Genomic DNA, 23,116 nt, shown 5'->3' on the forward strand with positions numbered 1-23,116 from the left:
AGTGTGTTGGGAGTTTTGTTTTGCTTAATTGTGCTTTGGCTTCAGAGCAGTTCTTGCTGCCTAAATGAATAGGGAAGGTGGAGTTTTGTCACAGAAATCTGTTTCTTTAAACAATGAAATAAAAGGTCTCGGAGATGTGATTGCTTCTAGTAATCTAGTAATCTTAAGAGGTAGCACTACATACCTTTCTGGTTCTGATCACACTGGTTCTCATCATTTGGTTGGTTCTTAGGAGCTTGGGATCTACCAGGTGCTCTCAGAACGCTCTCAGAATGTTCTAGGAGAAGCTGAGCCCAAAGAGGTGGCCCTATGCTTTAGTGACCACTGGCCCAGTGGCTTCTGGTTTTGCGGGGGCAGAGCCGTGGAACCCTTGGCACCTCACGGCTTCGTTTCTGGCATGCCCTTTGCCCTCTGAATGAAGGACCACTTTTGCAGAAATAATTATCTGCAAACCAAAGCCTGGTAATGGATGAAGAAAGGAAAGGAAGAAGGAAGGCAGAACAATGTTTAAGTCATAGTGAAAGTTTTGTGGAGGGGGATTCTGTCTGTGGGCTGAAGATTTATATCCTTCCAGAGGGACACAGTAAGGATTTTTTGCCTGGAGAAACATTTACCAAACTCCTTCCCCAATCCTGTTGGAAAGACAGCCGCTAATCCAACAGAAGATTTGCCTCAAAATAGCCAGGTTATCTTTTTCTACTAGTGGATCTAATTGGTTGAGCAGCAGAAGTTGCTGCTAACAGCTACATCGGCATACGTGCTCTGCACACCAGGAGCATTGTTCTGTCTGGTCCTGGACCAGTGTTCACAGAGGACAGTGGATGGCCTGCATCTCAGCACATCTGGCTCTTCTGTGGGCAGGCTAGTTAGAAACCACAGCTTTGTGGCATTCCACAGCATTGAGGACTTAGAGCCTGAACCCTTAGTAGCCTCGGATGTTGAGAAGAGCAGTCAGGGTCTTTTGTTGTTGCTAGGGTTTGGGGGGGGTTTTTGTTAGTTTGTTTTTAATAGCTTTATTGAATTGTAACTTATAAACTATAAAATTATAGTTTTTTCATCTATTCACCAGTTAATGGACATTTGGGTCGTTTCCAGCAAGATTTTAAGGACAATGCCACCTAATACTTAAGGAGTAATTTAAATGTCAACTTGGAAAAACATAGTGTTGGGAAGCAAAAATCACAAGGAAAGCTGTGGCACTTGGAGACTTTGTAAGCCTGTTATGACTTAGGTAGAGGGCAGAGTCTTGCAGTTTCTATGAGCCTCTGTGGGAGCTGTTACTTTGAGCTAATGAAGCTGCGAGCAGCCCCTCACCTCACTCCAAGAACCCTGGCTGTGACTAATCAGCCCACTGGCTCATTGTGTCTGTGTGTTCGAATGAGCTGAAGGCACATCATGCAGCTGATTCGCCCATGAGCACGTACACCTCTTATGTAATTTTAAAAGAATTCAAAAACTCTGCTGCGAGTACACTGTGGGCATTGGCTGGTCCAGGTACTGTTCTTGGTGGTGGAGGTGCAGCGGTCCTTGGCCTTAATTTACTTAATTTCCTTAGTTTCTACTAAGGAGATAGAGTAAACAGGTAATATCCTGTAAGGTAGTGACAGGCCTTTTGAAGAAAGAGAAGTAAGAAACAGAGCTGGGGAGAGGGGGCTGCCGAGAAGGGGAGGGGGAGGATGGAGGAAGCTGTTTCTGAGACCCAGGTGGACGGGTATGCAGGAGAAGGGCCTCCAAGCAGGAGAGCAGGTACGGGATCCCTGCAGTGGAATTGGTTTGGCCTGTTCAGAGCGCAGCCCAGAGGCCACTGCGCCTGGAGCACAGAGATAGGGAATAGGGAGGGGTGGCCAAGGCCCAGACTGGCTTGATTACAGGCATTATCCATGTTTCTCGTGCCTCTTCCTATCCTGTGGTGAAAAGGACAAAAGTCACTGATAACTTTACTCCATGATAGTCTCGAGAGCTGAGGATAAAAACACCTTTCGTTGTTTCTCTTCCCCTGTTTAGATAGTTCCAGTCCTGTGTCCTTTTTAATGCTGACAAGGGAAACAGTTTATGGTACTTAAAAAAAAAGTGCTGTTTTTCACATTGGGCAAAAAAAGTATAACACCAGGTGTTGGTGATTGTGGTAAAATAGTACGGTGATTGTAGGAGCTCAGATTGCAGCAGTCACTTTGGAGAAAGTATTTGGCAGTATCTAACAAAATCCAAAAATCTATCACATACCCTATGCCGCAGCAGTTCTCTTCCTAGGTGAATTCTTCCCCATGAACACAAGGAGACGTGGACAGCTTCTTGCCACACAGTTGGTATTAGCAAAAACTTGTGAGCCGTCTAAATGTCATTTGGTAGAGGAAGTCAAGAAATTGGCTTATGCCTTGTGGGGCGCTGGAAAGTCTGAAATTGTAGGGCAGGGCAGCAGGCTGGAAGTCTGTAAGCAGAATGTGTTCTTCCTCAGGGAAACCTTAGTTTTATTCTTAAAGCCTTTCAACTGATTGAATGAAGCCCACTCAGATTATTGAGGATAATCTCTTAAACTCTATTGGTAGTTAACCACATCTATCAAATTCCTACACTGCAAGACCTAAGTTAGTAATCAGTTGACTAACTAGGTGCTGTAGCAGACATATAAAATTAGCCATCACAAAGGGATACCGTACGGAAGTTAAATAGGAATAAATTCAGGTAATACATATCAAGGTAGACATGTCTCGGAAGCATAACGTTGAATTAAAAAAAAATGTAAAATGTATTACATAATACTTTTTTTAATTAAATTACAAAACAAAATTATTTATCAATCCTGACTAAATATATGTGTGTATAAATATTAGTTAGAAAGTTTACAGTCTTAATTAGTGGTTCTCTCAGGGGAGAAAGAAAGGGATGTGAGACATGGATGGGGTGGTTAACACACCTTGTGGTTTTGCAGTGTAGTTCTGTAATGTTTTAATTTCTGTTCAGCAAAGGAAATCAATATGACAGTATTAGTCATTATTAATTCTTGGAAGGACTACAGGTAGTCAGAGAAACTTCTTTTTCTCCCCCACCCCCTCCCTCCCCTTTTTAAGGGAAAGAAAAGGAGAAGGTCAGAAATAATTTACCTGAGTAGAATTGATCCATATTGCAATGCTCTTAGAAGATCAATTATATTCATCTAAAATCAGGAGTAGGATTACAAGAAGGCTTCCCAAAAGAAAAAGAAAATATTGTAGAGGCCCATAATTTCTCACCCTAAAATAGTGCTGTCTTAAAAGCATTTTCATCTCACTTTATTGCACAATTCTCCTCAAGAAACTTGTCTGGAGGCCTGAGCAGTGAGTGCAAAGGTTAGTGCCCAGGCCTGACTCTGCCTCTCGCTGCCTGTGGGACCTTCTGCGAGGTTCTTATATTTAACATCTCAGAGCGTCCTGTCTCATCTGTAAAATGGGGATGATAACCATCGTGTCATTAGGCTCTGATGAGCAAACCCATGTGAAGTGCTGGGCATAGAGCCTGAAACATAGGCCCTGGAGCCTCAAAATGTGTCTCTACAGGAAAACAGGGATAAAGAGTTTTCAACTGAATAAAGCAGATAGTAATTACACCTCCAATTTCCTTTGTGCCGCCCACTTCTGGAGGTTTTTGTGTTCACAGTCTCTCTCATCCTGACGTGATGCTTTGAGGCAGGAGAACCCAGATCATTTGTTTTCATGTTACAGAGCGGAAGCGGTAGTGCCTGGAGACTTCCACATAAATAGGAGTGCTCACCCATCTGGAGAGTTGACTAGTATTTTCCATCTTCTGTCAGTCTTCTGTCTCGCAACATTAATTACGAGTTGATTCAGTGCACTAAGTGTCTGGTGCCTTGAAGAGCCCACAATAAGTGCTCCATAAATATTAGTTATTATTTCGTTGAATTCTCATACCCCTCATGAGGTGGAAATTAGAGGTTTTCCCATTTTTTTAAGAGAACTTTATACTTTATTTTTAATAAATTTATTTATTTATTTAGGCTGCGTTGGGTCTTAGTTGCTGCTCACAGGCTTTCTTTGTGGTGAGTGGGGGCTACTCTTCATTGCAGTGTGCGAGCTTCTCATTGTGGTGGCCTCTCGTTGCGGAGCACGGGCTCTAGGCACCCCGGCTTGAGTAGTTGTGGTGCACAGGCTCTAGGGCACAGGCTCAGTAGTTGTGGCGCACGGGCTTAGTTACTCCGCGGCATGTGGGATCTTCCCGGACCAGGGCTCGAACCTGTGTTCACTGCATTGGCAGGCAGATTCTTAACCACTGCACCACCAGGGAAGTCCCGAGTTTTTCCCATTTTATAGAGGAGGAGACTGAGGCTCAGCAAGGAGGGATGTGATTTGCCTGAGGATTCAAGGCCCAAAGTGTTTTTTATGCCATGTTCCCCAGCCCTCAGGTTCATTGCTACTGGGGTGGCTGTGTTACAAATTATAGATGATACAGATTGATACATAATACACCTTCGTAGCTGGTACCTAGACCTGGATCAGACAGACTGAGGGAGCCAAAACATTGTTCACATTTGACTGATGGGAAGCATTTTTGTGTATTTGTATCTTCAACTATGAGTATTTTTGCTCTCAGCATTTCAAGCAAAAAAATCTCTTAGTTGTCTGATTTTCCTTTATTTGGCTTCTGTTTCCTGTTTAAGATGGGTATGAAAAACATGGCTGTTCTGACCATCAGTTATCCCACAAGCATCTGCCTCTTTGCCAGATTTCCCCACCAATATTTTTCCTAAAAGCAGGGGACATAATCACCTACTAATGATGTTAGTCTAGGAACAGCCGCTCTGACAACACATGAAAGAAGGAAGCGAGATTTTCTACAAATGACTTCTGTCTAGAAGTATTCTCAGCTGGCCCTTATGAACAGGTATTCTTGTCACACAACATTAAAATGTGCCTTGATTAGTTTAAGCATTTGTGACAATGCTAAATTAATTCATTATGAGATTGTTTAGAATAAAATATCAAAAATTTCAGACATACAGCCCCTGAATCAAGTTATAAAAAACTCTGTATTAGAGATTCTTAAATCACTTTTAAAGCATATTCCAGTGTAAATATAACCCATGCTTTTCAACTGAGAAAAATAAAGCACTGAAATATCAAGTTGTCCTTGGTCTTGTAGAGAACTGGAAAAGAAATGGAAAGAGAAACTAATTCTTAGGAATTTAAAGTCAGCTCAGTTTAACCATCTGGCTAGTCATAATCGTATTTATTTATGCTTCATAGTCTATAGTTTCATACTGGTAAAGGTAATAATTTTTCAGTAATGAAAGAGAAATTTAAATGGGGAGAAAGTTAAAACCATCTTAAGATTGTATAATTCGTTTTAAAGTTATGATCTGTAACTATACAGGAGGCAGAGGAAGTGTATGAAATAAATGGACCAACTAAAAATCTGGTGGAAAGTGCCTTGGGTTGGGAGTGGCCTGTTCCTCAGCAGTTTTGGGAATAGCTAAGCACTGATTCTCCAGTCTCCCAGAGCTCTTGTGAAAGAACCAACCCTCTCCATTATGAGACGCAGCACAGGTACAACAGTGATGTTGCCAGTCATCTTGTTTTAGCCTACACTGCCCATATTCTTCCCTGAATGAAAATGAAACTCATTCTGGTTCAAACTGGTTTGACACATTATCCCCCTTCAGAGGCAGTAACTTTTGGGATACATACTAAGCTTTTGTTATTGATGGTAACAGAATAGTGCTTCTTGGCCCATTAATGCCTTTTATAATTTATTTTGTATTTATACTTGGAATCTTAAACCTTTTATTCTTAGTGCCAAACTTAAAATGGATTTGTTCATTACTGCTGGTGATTCTAAATTTGAGGCCCTATAAACAATTCAGGTCTTGACAAGCCTTGACACGTCATGATCTTTGACCCAACTGCTGCCCTCCCCCCAAAATGTAGGACCCGTCCAAGTCACAAGGACGTCCTCTGCTACTATAAAAATTTTACGGATTGTGGAATATGACGGACGCACTGCTTTTTTGTTCCTGGGTTTAAAAATACACGTACTTCAGCTAAAATAACTAGATTAATGGCCAACAGCCAGTGCAGAAGTGGATTTTCCACAGTTCAAAGAGGCCAAAATTTCCAGGGGAAACGTTTCTGTAGCTGAACCTAAAATAAAGAATTGAAGTATATGTTGAACTTCCAAGCTTAAAAATTCTTATATTTTCTCTGAAGCTGATTGTAGTCTCATGTCTTAATTGAACTTTTTTCTGGTTGAATCATGTAGATAGTGGTTTATGCTTGGTATTAACTTTGGAAGTTCTCATTAATTCATTGTTTTTGAAATTTTAAGATAGGAGTTATATGTAAACATTTCAAGAATTATATCAAGAAATCAAATTATATTTTCCCATTATTTGAATAAGTTGAACTAAGAATAATCTTAAGAAAGAACACAGATCTTAGCTTCTTTTTGTAACTGCTTATCTGCTAGAGGACAGAGATTGATCTGTATTGGTTTCCTTATACATATTACCATCTAGACTCAGCCATGTAAGATTAAGAATTTTAAATGTTGTTTGAAAATAGTTTTATCTTTTTATTAGAACTTATATTCTTACCATCCAGACTTGGTGTTGTAAGATTGTTATAAAGATTGTAAATGAGGTATTTGGAAAATAGTTTTACCTTTTTAGTGGAAAGAAACCATTTTCTAATGAAGTTATTAGATTTTAAAAATTATTGAAATCTCATACATTGCCGATGGGAATGTAAAACAGTACAGCCAACTCAGGAAACAGTTTGGCAGTTTCTTATGAAGTTAAACATACACCTACCGTGTGACGCAGCAATTGAACTCCCAGGTGTTTATTCCAGAGATATGAACACTCGTATTCACACAGAAACCTGTACGTGATTGTCCATGTCAGGTTTATTTGTAATTGCCAAAAACTGGAAACAACCCAAATGGTCAACAGTTAAATGAATAAATTGTGATACATTCATACTCTGGACCACTAATAGCAAAGAAAGGGATCAAACTATTGATACACCTGGCAACTTGGATGGTTCTTAAGGGCATTGTGCTGAGTGAAAAGTCAATTTTAAAAGGTCACATACTGTATGACTCCGCTTACATTACATCCTCACAATGATAAAATTATCGCGGTTGAGATCAGAGGTTGCCAGGGGTTAGGGTTGGTGGTGGCTGTAAAGGGGTGGCATCAGGGAAATCTTCATGCTAATGGAACAGTTCTGTATTATAATTATGGTGATGGTTATACAAATCTATACATGTGAATAAAATTGCATAGAAACAAGGCACACACCCCACAGATTAGAGATACAAAAATGGTAAATCCAAATAAGGTCCGTAGTTTAATGGTGTTGTACCCGTGTTGGTTTCCTGATTTTGATGGTGTACTGTGGCCATATATGTTACCATTGAGGGAAGCATACATGGGAACTCTTTGTACAGTTTTTATAACTTCTTATGGCTCTTAAACTATTTCAGAATTAAAAGCTTAAAAACAAAGGACTTGAGGAAAGATAATAGAAATAGCAGCTGTGGCGACAGGTCCCCATGATCAGGTACAGAGGCTGACTGTCTTGCAGAGGGACTGCTGAGTGGTCAACAGCTGCCCTGGGGCTTCATGGCTACTGGCTGTGAATGAGGCTCAAACAGCTGACTGGCTCCAGGGGAAAAAGCTGAGTGGACTTTCAGTTAAGCGTGGCCTCTTGACCGCAAGTATTTTTCTTTTCTTCCTTTTGAGAATACATTAAAGTGATGGCCAAGGAACTTAAAACACCTATAAATCCGTAGTGTGGAGACCTGAAAAAGGAAATATCAGTTGACAAAAGGCCTAAAGAAATTTGGGTTGATTGAAATGGACGGAGGTGTGGTAACTGCCTTATGAGAACTGAAAGAACCTGCAGAAAGGAGTTACCCGTGAGAGCTGAGCCCCTCACCCCAGAGAACCCCAAAGGCTGGGGAACAGGCCCCACAGAAGGTAGGGACGGAGGGGACACACAGGGCTAGATAGGAGTTACACAGTTAAACTGCCAGGTTCCCTTTCCTGCCCCAACCAGCACTATTACAGCTGCTCCCTCCACCTGGCGGCCTGGAGGTTCAGTCTCAGGATGTGCTGAATCAGAGGCCCTCTCCATGTGGAATCACCAGGCGAGGGACTGGAATTCAGGAAAAATCCGCACAGTAAACTGGAGGATTCCCAACCCCCTTCCATCCTGGGAAAGCCAACCACTTGGTGATTGCCCCTTTCCCCGCCCAGTGATAGGAAATTAGAAACTTCTTTGGAGAGACCCAGTGGCCCTGGTTACTGTTACTTGGCCAGTTTCTTTACAGCTGGCTTGCTGTCCAGTCACTTTGAAGGAAGCGTATTAGTCAGTAGCCACCCAGTATGCACAGGCACACACTTTCAACCAACAATTTAGGGCTTTACTCCTAAATACAAACTGACCATCAAGGATCACCAGACATTTGAGGAAAGCCTCCAACACAAAAGATACTTGGATACCAAACAGTGTGAAGAAATAACCAGATAATACAGGGAATTGGCAGAAAATAGTGCCAAAATCACAATTTATTCAGATAAGAGATGATACTGCATCCATAAAATAAGAACAGGATGTTTTTAAAAGGAATAATCAAAAAACTTGAAAGAGCCCAAATTAAAAATATGACATCAAAAGTTTTTAAAACATAGTAGAAGGGTTGGAATGTAAAGTTGAGGATATCAGAGATAGAACAAAAAAGGGAAAATGAGAGAAAAAGGGTACAATGATTAGAGAATAAATCCAGGTTATATAAACTCTTCCTCAGACTTCCCAAGAATGAAGAGACAAGAATCAAGACAGGAACATTTTTCAGACCTGAAGGACATAATTTTCTCTATGGGCAGGGTCTATTAAGTGCCTAGTAAAATAAGTGAAGAAAGTACCCACACTGAGATAGACCATTGTGTAGTTTCAGAACACCGGGATAAAGAGAAGGTTTCCAGAAATACACAAGTCCCCTCCTGCCCTCCCCCACCAAAAAAAGTCGTATACAAATGACAACAGACTTCTCGATAGCAAAACTGGATATTAAAGACAGTGGACCAATATGTTTAAAATCCTAAGGGGCAATCACTTTCAATCTGTAATACTCTGCCCACCAAAATACCAATGAAATGTCAAAGTAAAGATAATTTAAGACACATGGGGACTCACATTTACCTCCTGCGTCATTTCTTAGGTCACTCACGGAGAATGATCTCCAGCAAATAGCAATAAATGAAGAAAGAGGAAGATGTGGAATCCAGCTAATGAGACTATCACAGGGGACTAGAAAGGGACACGCAAGGGCAACAGCGTGGCAGGAACAGTCAGGCCAGACTGAGTAAGAGGACAGAGCGTCCTTGGAGGAAGTTCTGGGGAAAAAAGGGAATTGAAGATTAGCTGACAATTCTGTACATTTGAAAGATATTGATAGGCTCCTATTCGATCCAGTGGAGCAGGTGGAAACATTTAAGGTAAATACTTAGAAAAATCTGAGGGGGATGGAGGAGGATGAAACAGTTGTTAATCCCAGGAGAAACAAAAAGGGTGTATCAAGAAAGGAAGCATAATTCTTGGTACATTCCTTGCATTGTAGTGACCAGTATTTACAAAGTCATAGTAAACCTTGACTATTGATTCTACCAGGAAACTATTATTTAATTATATAGGAAAGACTGGAAAAGGGAAAATAGGGTTGTCTACCGTAGCAGAAAGCCAGTAGTTCTTATCCAAAATCGAGAGGTCAAGAATATTAATCAAAACTATGGCAATAAGTGCAAAAAAAAACACTTCCAACCAAGCTGTTACATGGGAGTAAGGCCAGGGATGGGGAGGGGTTGAGGCAGGGGTTTTTTCATGATAAGTCTTTATCACTGTCTGATAAAATAAAAGTTATATTCTTTCTCTACTAACTCCTAATGGAGAACCTTTTTTTTTAAATTTATTTTATTTATTTATTGGCTGTGTTGGGTCTTCATTGCGGCACATGGGCTTTCTCTAGTTGCTTCAAGCGGGGGCTACTCTTCATTGTGGCGCATGGGCTCCTCATTGTAGTGGCTTCTCTTGTTGTGGAGCACGGGCTCTGGGAGCGTGGGCTTCAATAGTTGCAGCACACGGGCTCAATAGTTGTGGCTCAAGGGCTCTAGAGCACAGGCTCAATAGTTGTCGTGCACAGGCTTAGTTGCTCCATGGCATGTGGAATCTTCCCAGAACAGGGCTCAAACCCGTGTCCCCTGCAATGGCAGGCGGATTCTTAACCACTGCACCACCTAGGAAGTCCTGGAGAACCTTTTCGTCTCGAAGAATACATGTATCAAGTATCTGCCCCTTTGAATGTTGTGTGGTTTTTTATTCTTTTTGTTGCTTGGTCCTCTATAAACAAGGTACACATTTTGGGAGGGGGGTAAAGAGATTTGACTGGTCTATCTGGAATAATTAATATTGTGAAGCTTATTGTTTGTAGGTGGGACAAATATATTCCGTCACCATGTGTACTGAGTCAAGAAGGCAGAGACCCACAGGAATGATTTCTTGTCTGTACTTCAGATTTAGGATAGCATTTTAAATTTAGGCCAATGTTCTAAATAGTTGCCTGTCTTGTCATAGCACTTCTCTCTATGTTTATGACTTTCTAGTGATATAGAAATGACACTTTTAAAAAAGAAAACCATGACATTTGCAGAGATAGAGCATCATGAAGTCCATAATGGAAAACTACATCTCCCCCTCCACAGCTGTGAGCACAGGACCTAGCACACACTCCATAAGTACTTAATGAACTGATGGCTAGGAAAAAAATGCCTGTGACCACCTAGAAAGAAAGTTCCAGGCTGGCCTTTGTCTTAGGGCCATCAGCAACACCCACTCCATCCCTCCCCCAGTAATTAGGCAGAGCACAAACAAAATCTGTTGGACGTTTCTGTTGTATTGATAGCCAAAACACTGCCCACATAGTTGAGTTCCTGTGGTGTGCCCCAGTTTCTTAGCACTAGCATGACAGCCATGAACTTACAAACCCAAAAGGGAGCATCAGCTTCTGGAGTGACGGCCCCCACAGGGTGTGCTTCTTAGAGAAAGTGTCTGCTACCTGCTCCATTTACAGTAAGTTCCAGGAAGGCGGGGAACTGCCAGGGTCACATCGCCTCACCAGTTTGTCAGTCAGTATGGAAGTGCTCTTCGCTACTTTCAAATCAAAGTTCGTGACTTTGTGGATGGTACCGTCAGGCACATGTGGGGATCCCAGGTTATGCAGTGACAGCATCTAAAGATTGCTTGGTCTGCTGTTTGCTTATTTTATTAATTTGTTTGTTTGTTTGTTTGTCAGAATGTTATGGAACAGTTCAATCCCGGGCTACGAAATTTAATAAACCTGGGAAAAAATTATGAAAAAGCTGTTAATGGTAAGTCTGTTTTCTAAATTTATAGAGTGCATATAAAAACCCTTCATTAAATATTTTACTTATTTTAAAATACTTGATATTGAATTTTCTAAATATCTTTAAATTTTCTAAATATCTTTAAATTGGTAGAAATTGTTTGCAATTAGTTTAATCTACAGAACTTTGCAATGATAGGATATTAGTATATTTGAAATGAGTAAATTGAATAATAGGCTGCTAAAAGTGATGTATTTAAATATAACATTATGTTTTTTGACACTGCTTAATCTTTTATATCATTTCCATAAACATGTTTTCTACTTTTTAAACCAAATTCTTTGAAAACTAGTAACATATATAAAAAGAGTACTTAAAATATTTGTTAGGATCCTGAAGCATAGGAATTATTCTCCTTTTTATTTATATAGAAGAATTTCTTGTCTTTGGGTGTATCACTTTTGATAATGAGAAGTAAAATGTTTAGCCTGAATGGAAAAACATCTAAATTAAAGGTTGACATTAGATTCTCACTTCAAAATGAGTGCTTCATTTAAAATGAACTCAGGCATTGACTTTTGTCTCTGTGAACCAGAGTTGTTTGCTGGTTTGAACAGATTTTATCTGAGGAAGCCAACATGCACCTACACATGCATTCCCCTCCCAAAAGGGGGACGTTATCAGTGATCACCTTGAAAACTCGAGATGCTAACAGTCACCAGATTCTAACATGGTCAGAACAATTCTCTGTATGTAGCAAGCGTCACCCTCCAAATATTCAGATCCCAGTTTCACCATCTATCATAGTTCACTAAGACCAGCACATAACATAAGTAGAAAATTTACTGTGCAATGGTTTGAGATTTAAGGAAGATTTCAGTTCAAGCTTTGTGTCTTTTTTTCCCCCTCTCTTTCATGATATCCCACCTTTGGCTGCTCCCTGTTTTGAAAATAAACCTGCGCCCTCACACCCTCAGTGTGAGCATGTGCCAGGCAAGGGGGGAGGTGCTGGCGAGACTTGGGACTTTGGATTCGGGCACGCTGTCGTTGCAGTCACTGAAAAAGTAAACTGATTGTTGACTTTCTTCCGGACCTCTGTGCTCTTGGCCAAACCTATTCAGTGCCAGGAAGTGCAGCAGGCCTGGGATTTCCCTCCCTTGCCCTCCAGCAGTACCAGTGACTTCTGTGGGTGTCCCTCTCCCTCCTTCAAAAAGCTGGAGCCTTGTTTTGGAAGCTGACTCTCCCCTGATGATTGCCTAGTCACAAGGCCACAAAGTCATCTCTTTATCCGTCCCTGTGAAGGAAATCACTCTGACCTGCAGTGGTCTTTTTCTTCCTAGCATGAGCTGCCTCTCTAAGGCAAGAGTTTTACAAGGTGACGCAGTGAAGGGGCCCACAAGCTTAGCCTTCTGCTGACAGGGCTTCTCCCCAGAGGCCTCTTATCACTTTAACACCTCCTGGGTCTATTCTGCACTTCATAACGTGTTTCCAGAATTTCTGTAGGCCATCTGTTTTTGGCTGAAGACATTGAGAAATTTCAGTAAAATGGGTAAAGTCCTTGTTAAGAATCTGTAGTATAGTTGAGGTTGCCAGATGTGCAGTTAACAGATTATAGCGCAGGGCAGCGGGCACAGCTGGTGAAGAACATGGGACAAGCACTGTCATAGGAATTGGTGCAGGAGGCCGGTGGGGCATGGAGCAGGCAGGAGGCCGTGTAGAAGCAGAGCTAGCTGACAGACGTTAGGTTTCAGTAGGCAGACGCTGCTTGCTAGTGCTTCAGGCAGAAAAGACAGCATTCAAGCCAAAACCTGCCGTCCATGCTAGCATGAGTGAGAAGCCACTGGGGAACAGTAGAACATAAGGTAGAATAGGGTCAGATTATTAATGCATTTGGATGCAGCATCAGTTGCCTACTGCCACATAACAAGCTGCCCCTAGGCTTGGTGGCTTAAGACAGCAGTAGTTCATTATTTCCAGTGGTTCTGTAAAGGCAGTGCAGTTGTCACACGCCTGGAACTTACTCTGCAGTTGCAGTGAGCTGGGGCTGAGCTCACTTCCTCTCTCAGGCATAGCTGGCTGTCCCAAGAGTGCAGGCCCCATGGGAGTTATGCCTGCTGGTACCCCATTGGCCAAGGCAAGTCATATGACCAAACCACCCATCAGTGTCCTAGAAGACAACACCAGCACCGCTGGGAATTCTGAGAGGTATGGTTCATAGAGGGTCATGACCGCAAAAATCTATGATGAACTCTGTGGAGTGTGACAGGCTTATGCTATGGGCAGTGGGAGGCAGGCCATTGAAGGTTTTTGAGCAGAACAGTAACCCAGTGAAATCATATTTTAAGGAAAATTTTTTGGTACAAGTGTATAGTTTGGATTATTGAAGTAGTTGGTCAGCCACTAAAACAGAACTAATATGCTTTATTCCTTAAAAAGTAAGTGGTAGAAAATCTCTAAGGTATTCACAAAGGGGGGCAGAATTATGAAAATATTAGTTTATTCTTTTTTTCTGGATAAATTATAATTTTAAATTAATTCAGCTTTATCATAAAAGCAGAATATTTTACTAGACTGAGAAGGTTAAATAGTTTTAAACATAAGTCAACAGTTAATGAAAATTTTTCAATTTAAGGTGTGGGTGCAAACCAAAAATTTTAAGTGTTGTGTAAGCCTGTATTACCATTCTCCTGCTAATTTGCTTTTCAGCTTATCAGTACCTTGGGATTTTAAATCTTCCCACTAAATTACTACATATATTAACTTGACAGTTTACTGGCTACAAACATTGTTTTTAGGTGGAGTCATCTCTTTTCCAATGCTGGCTGAGACCAGAGTCAAAAAGCACCATGATTTAGCACCAAAGAAGTGAAATACCTTAGCCGGAGTTGTGTGCACTGCCTCTGATTTGCCACTGACCTTGGGCATGTCCCAGAATATCTCTTCTGTGCTCCCCTTCATGAAACAGGGTGATGACATCACCAACCTATGTCTTAACATAGTCTGGTAGATTAATTAACTTAAATAATGATTTAGAAGGTCTACATAAATGCTGTTGTTATTGCTCTTTTTTTTTTTTTTTATAACTATGCTTTACGGTTATCTTCAGTCTTATGAAATAACAGTGTAGTAGAGCACTACATTTCCTAAACGTGTGTGTGTGTGTGTAGTAAAAGCCGTAACTTTTATAATTTAACTCTCATGCAAAACTAGATTAATTTGCCATGAAAATACTACTTTTTGGGGGACTTCCCTGGTGGGCCAGTAGCTAAAACTCCACACTCCCAATGCAGGGGGCCTGGGTTCAATCCCTGGTCAGCTAACTAGATCCCACATACTGCAACTAAGAGTTCGAGTGCCACAACTAAAGATCCCACTAGTCACAATGAAGATCCTTCATGCAGCAACAAAGATCCTGAGTGCCGCAACGAAGACCCAGTGCAGCCAAATAAAATAAATATTAAAAGAAAAAGAAAATACTACTTTTTGGGCCTGCAGTATCTTCAGCTGGACTTGTGCATTAACTCATTCCGTGACCTCCTCCCCCACCCACCTTTTTTAAACTTGAAATACCTTTTAAAATCCATCTTTTAAAAACAATGCCCATGAGACGAAGCAAGAGAGTAGCACAGACATATATATACTACCAACTGTAAAATAGTCAGTGGGAAGTTGTTGTATAACAAAGGGAGTCCAACTCGGGGATGGAAGATGCCTTTGAGGACTGGGGCGGGGAGGGTGGGGGGGGTTTGGGGGGGGGAGTCAAGGAAGGGAGGGAATACGGGGATATGTGTATAAAAACGGATGATTGAACCTGGTGTACCCCCCCCAAAAAATAAATAAATAAATAAATAAAAATAAAAAATAAAAAATAAAAAAAAACAATGCCCATTATAAATTGGGGCAAAGTGGCTGGTGTGGCCTCAGGTTTTCTTTTCAGTGAAAGGAAAGGAACCTGAGAGAGATTCCTTATGGCTCTTTTATCTCCAGAATCCTGTGGTCTCCAAAAAGCTACTAGAGAAACTGATGTCTGTGTATAAAGCCAGCCTTTAAGTGAGATAAAATAAATTTTCTCTAAAGTCACACCAAATTGGCTAGGTCTTATGGAAAAGTTTGCTTGTTGTACACCTTCCGGCTCCTGAAACCCCACCTGTTGTAAAGTAAAAGAAGGAATTGGTATTAACAGCTTCCATTAGTTTGCCCATTACTCACACTATTAGGGCATTTATAGATTAAAATCCCTTGTTTCAGAAAGGATAACTAACTTGCCCAAGAAGGTCATGTTGTTAGAAATAACAGTAGAATTCAAACCCAGCCTGTCTTGCTCCTGACCTCCCCCACTCCCAAAAAAAAAGAAAAGGAAAGGAAAAGAAAAATCAAAAGCAGATTTCTGTACTTATAATGTAGTTTTCAGAATCAGCTTGAAAGGAGAAATGTGATTTTTAAGATAATTAGAATCCAGCTTGTATAGCAGTAAAAGTTTTCGTCTCTGCCAAAAAGGAGGGGAAAGAAAGGCAGAACATTCAGTTATTTTTGAGGTAATTCCATCGTTTTTTGAAATGATAATATATTTCAGATTTCGTAGATTTTTCTCCTGGCAACAAGTATGGTAGTTCTTGTGTCTCAGAATATCTTTTTCAATAGAGAAAGTGAAAATGCCATCGAGGGCCCAGGTGCCTAGGCCACCCCCCACTAATCCCTCTAGCTAACAGCATCGCTGCAGAGTGGTCAGCTTGCTGGAGTGGAGGTATTCCTGCCCTGGTTCCATGTTAGGGGCCCACCTGCTCTGGAACTGGCATCGGGAGCAGGCAGGACCTTCCCTGGACCCCCAAACTCTGCTGCTGTAGGTTCCCCGGGGCTGGTTGGAGGCCAGGATCCCATGGGGGCTCTCCAGTGGGTGGGGGCCTCCAGAAGTGCTGTGGAGGGACCTGTGTTCTGGCACAGCTCTTGAGCACAAGCCCTGCCCTCTGGGAGCCACACTTGTCTCAGCCACAGGGCTACTCAGGGATGTTTGGAAGAAAACCTCTGTATTGCTTCCTCCTTTCCTTGTGTAAGTGATGATTTTGTGTGTCACCATCCCTGTCTAGCTATGATCCTGGCAGGAAAAGCCTACTACGATGGAGTGGCCAAGATTGGTGAGATTGCCACCGGGTCCCCCGTGTCGACAGAGCTAGGTAAGCTGACCGTCTGTTACATATAAACTCAACTTGAACCGCAGTTCCAGGGCCTTCATCCTGTGAGTCCTGATGAGAACCCACAAAGTGGCCCAAATCCAGAATAGAAAAGAAGGCTAGCCCAGCACTCCGGTTTGTTCCCTTCTACAGTGATTGACTTCTTTGTGGTCTCTTCAAAGTGGAGGCTTAGTTAAGGGCAGGCCACTAGGAACTGGGCTTCTGCCTGTGAGGTTTGAGCCCTAATTCCCTCCTGATCCCTGAAGCATGGAACCCGGGGAGCCTTGACCTACATTTTTAACTGAAGGGGGCGTGCGCGGGGCCTCCCGCCTCTGGCAGAGCACTTCCTGTGACTCACCTCGCAGAGAGTCCGGCTCCTGTACGTTCTGCTCTTGGCCGTTGCTGCTTCCACAGTTGCTCTCAGTTGTGATTTTTCCGGTTTTGCTGGTATGAATTGAACCCCTGTGCACACATGGAGGGCAAGGGCAGCCACACCCTCAGCAACGCCGAGGCTTCTATTTACAGAGCTGGTTCACTGTACCGTCTCCCAAAGGGTTTTGTTTTTTGTTTTTAAATAGCCCCGCACATAACCATCATTTTAAAAACTTGTTGAATATGTTTTACTTGACAAAGGGTAACATTTCAGAGTTCACAATATTTGTCAGAATTTGAAAGGTTCAGAAAACCAGAGGAAAGGATTGGTAAAGCGTGTGTGTTTAAAGAAAAGTGAAAAGTGGAAAGAGAAGCAGAGGAGGAGCAAAGGAGCATATGTTTCAGGTTCAAATAACTCACAGCATTTCTATTAAGTGTCTTGAGGGTTTTCAAGTTTACTTGGAAAACTCATTACTGACCCATAAAAGCGAAGGAACAAAGTCAAGGTGTGATGATGGTTCCAGGGTTGAGGGCTGGGCCGATGGGTTTGCAGTGGATCTGGGCACTCGTTAACATTGTCTGACAGCTTTTGTACTTGAAGAGTTCATAGTCTTGGAACCTGTAGACAAAAGCTAAGCCAAAAGTGATGCTGGAAGGTGCATGAGTCAGTACTGCGATACTGAATAGAATGTTACATGTAGAAAATTTTCAGAACCCTGACTTGTATCCTGTTGGTGCCATAACTTCCGCATGTTCTGGCAAGGTCTGAACTATAGCAACTCTGTCAAAGTGGATCAGTTTAATAAAATACACACTGTGTTATGTAGACAGAAGCAGACAGTAAAATTTAGGACATTTAGGGATGATTGGGGTGATTATAGGGTTCCAAAAATAGAACTAAATTAAAAAGAAACATCCTATTTGTGTCAGGCCTCAGGGAAAAAGATGTATGACCCTTACATTAAAACATATGGCACTTTGATTCACCGTCATTCAGTTTGCCTTTTGAATGTTTTATGGTTCTTGCCACTGTTTAAATAAGACTTCTGTTCCACACCTTACTTGATTCAGCTGTGGGTTCATAATGTTGAATCAACTGTTTCCACAGCAACTGTGTTGCTATAAACACAGGCTTAAAACTTCAGTTTCAAGAAGGAAAATATGTTGCAGTGGTGAAGTTTCTTTCATGTGTATGTATTTCATTCACAGGGAATGGAAATTACTTGCTGTCATGTTTGTTCCAAGTTGTCCTTTTGTTTATATTCACTATATCATGTAGTTAATTTTCTACTCACAGCCGTTCCATGATACAGTGCTATCCTAGTAAGAGTTGCTTTTGGAAGCCTAACATTTACGTCTTTTGATTTGGTTTTTTTTTTATTTGGTTGTTGAAGTTTAGACTAAAATAATACCCTATAGAGAAAGACCTGAATTTGATTGTATCTTTCTTGTTTTCCAAGAAGATTTTCTGGTCTAGTTACTGACATTTTTGGTATTGGTATTCATAACTTTGTTATGAAACTTATGTTATAAATTTCATTTGTTAAAACTGAAGTGGTATTACATATATGAAGACTGAGTCATTTCAAAACTTTCATTCCTTAAGAGTATTATCTCTATTGGGAGATTGGGATTGCCATATATACATTACTAATAAGAAAAAAATGTCAAACTGTACACTTTAAATACATGCTGTTTATGATATGGCAGTTATATCTCAATGAAAGTTCTTTAAAAATAAATAAAAAACCAAAACCAAAGAGTATTATCTCTGAAAAGCCTTTGTTTTCCCACCAAAAGAAAAGAAAAAAATCCTGTAGTTTTAAAAATTTCAGTTTAAAAATTTTGCTCTGGGAGGAAGAGAAAGATGCTGAAGAATTCTTATTGTTTCTAAATTTGAGTAGTTTTCATTTTAATGTTGAATTAAATTTTATTAATATTGCTATAAGACAATTTTTTTATTTCACACATATTTTGATTTGAAATTTCTGTTATGTTTATTTTGATACTTCTGTACTTTGGGAAGTATGAAGAAAATACCCTCTGGATAAAAATATTTACTTAATTCATACAAATTTATAGTGAGGATTCAGCTTGGAAAACTTGGCCAAATACATTATGAATGTTAATCAGGGTGGCAAAGCTAAGCATTTCAGTCTCTTCTCACTTTAGGGGGAAGAAGGGAGGGTGTTGATTAACCTTGTACTTTTTGTCCTCTGGGTTGGCCTCTATTAGTAAGACAGCTGCAGCAGTTCCATTTCTGACTTCTAGCTATGGGTGTTTTCATTTTGATTTCCCTCTTTCGGCATCAGGTCACCCAGTGCTGTGTGAATCATTTAAGATGTTTTTGCCCACAAGTAACATAATACCCAACTAATAGCGGTTTAAGCAATAAAGATGTTTATTATCCCACATAAGAAGGCCAGGAGCAGGAGGTTCTTGGTTAATCATTACTAAGGAGTCTGGTTCCGTCTCTCTTTCATCCTAAAGCCCAGTTCTTCGTGGTACTAAGATAGCTGCCATTGCTAGTCTCAAGCATCACATCCTTCTTCCTCCCACTCTGTCCAGAAACAGGAAGGAGGGCCCTTTACAGAGAAGGAAACCTTTTCCCAGGAACCCCAGAACACACCTTCTTGTGCCCCCTGGCCTGATTTGGATCATACACCCATGGCCCAGCAGCCAGAGAGGCCTCCCCAGCATGGTTAGCTCAGGGTTCCATCCAAAGGGAGAGGTCATAGCTGTTAAGAGGATACCTAGTGATGCCACCAGTCAGGCAGCTCTGGTTATCAAAGGTCTTGTTTCAACAACGTTCAATAAAAGGAAAGGACCGACACAAATGTTAATGCTTTAGCTGTGCCTTGGACTGCAAAGTGCTTCTGTGTTTTGCTTGTCCCTGATTTTGGAATAGTGTTTTTCTCCCGCATGGGTTGTGTGATTTTCCTGTTGTTTGTACTTCACACTCATATTTTGTTGTTTCTGCAGAAGACCACAGCCACGCTTCCCAGTCTATTCCTATTTGGGAATTGGGACTCCAAGCACAGAGGAAGAGTTAGGGATGTGGGGTAGTTTTTGCTTTTCTTTCCTTTTGTTTTTCTTTTCAAGCCTTTGGGTATCTTACAATCACGAACTCTTGGTGCATCTTCCCTGCATCCGCTTCTCTCTCCTTTCTTTCCTCCTCTCATCTTCCTCTCTGCTGATGTACCTGCACGGTCTACCAGCCTCTTTCATCACTGCTATATTTCTTTCCAGTCTTTTCTTCCAGTGAGTTTGTGTCTAATAGCCAACATTGAGTGCTTGCTCTCTGCAGGCACAGGACCCAGCGCCTGGCAGGGGCTTTAGTTCATCTCATTTAGTCCTCGGAGCCATCCTGCACAGAGCTGGGTGTAGGCGCTTCCACTGTCTCCATTTTCCACGTAAGAGGGTGAAGTGTGTGCCTGGGTCACACAGTTAGCAGGTGGTCCGACTTGAGAATCTGAGCTCTTCAGCTCTCCACTTCACTTTGCTTCACTAAGGCAAAAGGAAAGGAAAGAGGCAGCCAATCAGGGGTCGCTGAAGAGGAAGAAAACAGGAATCTCACGTGGGGACCTTTTCAAGAAGGAGATGAGAGGGAATCATTGGTGTCAGAGCAGCCGAAGACTGAGGAGGGGCTGGCAGGTGTGGTGATTGGAGCTCACTGGTCCCCTCAGAATTGGTGACTTCACTAGGGTCCTGACCATACACACAGGTGTTACGGGATTGAGGGAGATGGAAACGACAGGAGTTTTACATACATATGTGTGGCTTCTTACACGTGTTACTTGACTTTTGTTTATGGCTGTGCTTCACATAGGAACTCCAGTCTCATTAAGTGCGTGCTGTGTGCCAGGTCCTTCGTGCGTTGTCTCATCTCATTCTCAGGAGCCTCGTGGATAGATGCTTCCTCCGTGGTCTACAGGGTGGGCGCTCACGCAGTGCTTCCTTGGGGAGGCTGGTACACCATGGGGGTAAACTTGGCAGTCACAGCCTTCTGCATGATGGTGAGATAACCTGCAGCCAAGCAAGGCAGAGCAGGGCTGTGGAGGTCGTGACCTCTATGAGAGGATGGTAGGCAGCATAGGTGCTGCTTGAGAACGACCCTGTGACCCAGGACGGGGAGGCCAGGCCAGATCTTTTTTTCCCCTGGGACTCTGCCCAACACCTGGGAGGTGCTCAGTAAAGCTGTGTTGTTTCAGTACCAGTGTCAACTTATGCCACCTTGGGTAGCACGTCACCATATGAGTGGTTGGCAGGACAAAGGTAGAGGACAACAACACGTTCTGGGTTGTTTGAAGATGAAATGAGATAATGTGCCATGTGTTTTCTAAAGTTTCCCAGACTAGAAAGATGCCTCTCTTTTGCCGCTTCATATGTTCACAAGTATTCGCGAACTCAAAAACCAGTACCGATTGTTTTCATTGACGTTATTCTCTTCCATGAAGTAGGTGATGTGTTTGCAAGAATATACATTTTTCCTTGATTATTCACGAGCAGATTTTTTTAATTCTCTCCATTGTATCTTCATTTTCTATTTCATTTATCTCTACTCTTACCCTTACTTTCTTCCTGTACTGTCTTTGGGATAACTCTGCTGTTCTTTTTCCAGTTTCTGAAATGATACATTTAACTCATTAATTTTAAATATAGATAGAACCACAAATATGACCATACAAGTTAAACCATGCAAAGCCATCTTAATAATCAATGGGGAAAATTATGATTGTCCCGTGACCTTTAAAACTGTTTGTCAGAAACATTAAAAACTCTCTTACTCTCAGTTATAAATATGTAAGGAAATGGGGGAAAAAAGTAAAGCTGATATTTAGTACACAGTAATGTAAAGCATTAGAAACACTGATAATTAAAGCATTTTTATTTATTTGTAAAAAAAACTCAAGTCTTTTCAACAGCTCTTGTCACTTTCTTGTATAACTTAAGATACGGTCTGCTTTCACAAATTGTCATGCCCCTCTCTAAGTTTAGCTCAGCGTCCCAGCATTTTATCCTCGGTGATTTCAGTGTTGTAAGATGGCCTCGAGAGTTCCTCTAATGTGATGTTTCTTGCTGGCATCGCTTTCTCTGAAACACCTTCATCGTTTTCACCACAACCACTTTTCTCAATTATGTTGATGTCTGGGCTTCACTCCATTATTGTGGCTGTACATTCCGGGTCTCTCAAACAACAGCAGGGTTGGCGTTCCCGCAGGCAGCTGTTTCTTCTGTAATTCCTTTTACATTCATTGTGATCACTTCTAATTTCTTTGCTGCACTTTCTCTTTGTTATCCATGTTTGTAACACATCACATGGTTTTGTCCCTGGGAAACAAGAAGGCAATACACCTACGCCTGTTGCTGTCTCTGTGCTCTATTTGCAATCTTTGTAGTAATAACACAGTCTTAATTACTGTAATTTTGTAATCTTGATATCAAGTAGTAGATATCAAGTAAAATAAGATCTTATTCAAAGATTGTGTTAGCTATTGTAGGACTTCTGTATCTGCATGTATTTTAGAATGAGCTTGTCAATTCTCACTTAAAAAAAAAATCTAGGATTTTTTACTATAGATTCAATCTATAGATGAATTTAGGGAGAACAGACTCAGTCTTCTAATCCATTGAGGACAGTATATCCTTTTAATTACCGGGGGCTTCTTTAATTTCCGTTAGCACTATTTTGTGATTTTTCATTATAGAAGTCTTACACATTTTTGTACAGTCATTTTTAGATATTTATGGAGGTTTTTGTCCTTTTGTAAATGGCATTTTAAATTTTTTATTTTCCAATTTTTTAATTTATTGGCTGCTTTGGGTCTTTGTTGCTGCATGCAGGCTTTCTCTAGTTGCAGAGAGCAGGGGCTACTCTTCATTGCAATGCGGTGGCTTCTCTTGTTGCAGAGCACAGGCTCTAGGTGCTCAGGCTTCAGTAGTTGTGTGCACAGGCTCAATAGTTGTGGCTCACGGGCTCTAGAGCGCAGGCTTCTCAGTGCGGTGGCTTCTCTTGTTGTGGAGCATGGGCTCTACATGCACCAGCTTCAGTAGTTGTAGCATCTGGGCTCAATAGTTGTTGCTTGAGGGCTCTAGAGCACAGGCTAAGTAGTTGTGGTGCACAGGCTTAGTAGCTCCACAGCATGTAGGATCTTCCTGGACCAGGGCTCAAACCCATGTC

General features: G+C 41.4%; 1 protein-coding gene across 4 annotated transcripts in view; it reads left to right on the top strand.

Annotated features, from left to right (window-relative positions):
* Window positions 1-23,116, top strand: part of BAIAP2L1 (BAR/IMD domain containing adaptor protein 2 like 1) — an 88,027-nt gene that overhangs the window by 13,802 nt on the left and 51,109 nt on the right. For 2 of the 4 annotated variants that reach the window (XM_057747978.1, XM_057747979.1), the window contains exons 2-3: window positions 11,344-11,419; window positions 16,480-16,566. The exons of 1 other annotated variant lie outside the window; for it this stretch is intronic. In XM_057747978.1, the coding sequence (XP_057603961.1) occupies window positions 11,344-11,419; window positions 16,480-16,566 (163 nt within the window). The remainder of the gene's footprint in view (window positions 1-11,343; window positions 11,420-16,479; window positions 16,567-23,116) is intronic. One more of the 4 variants, XM_057747980.1, reaches the window with a different exon arrangement.

Source organism: Hippopotamus amphibius, chromosome 9, assembly GCF_030028045.1.
Source record: "Hippopotamus amphibius kiboko isolate mHipAmp2 chromosome 9, mHipAmp2.hap2, whole genome shotgun sequence".
Taxonomy (NCBI): Eukaryota; Metazoa; Chordata; class Mammalia; order Artiodactyla; family Hippopotamidae; genus Hippopotamus; species Hippopotamus amphibius.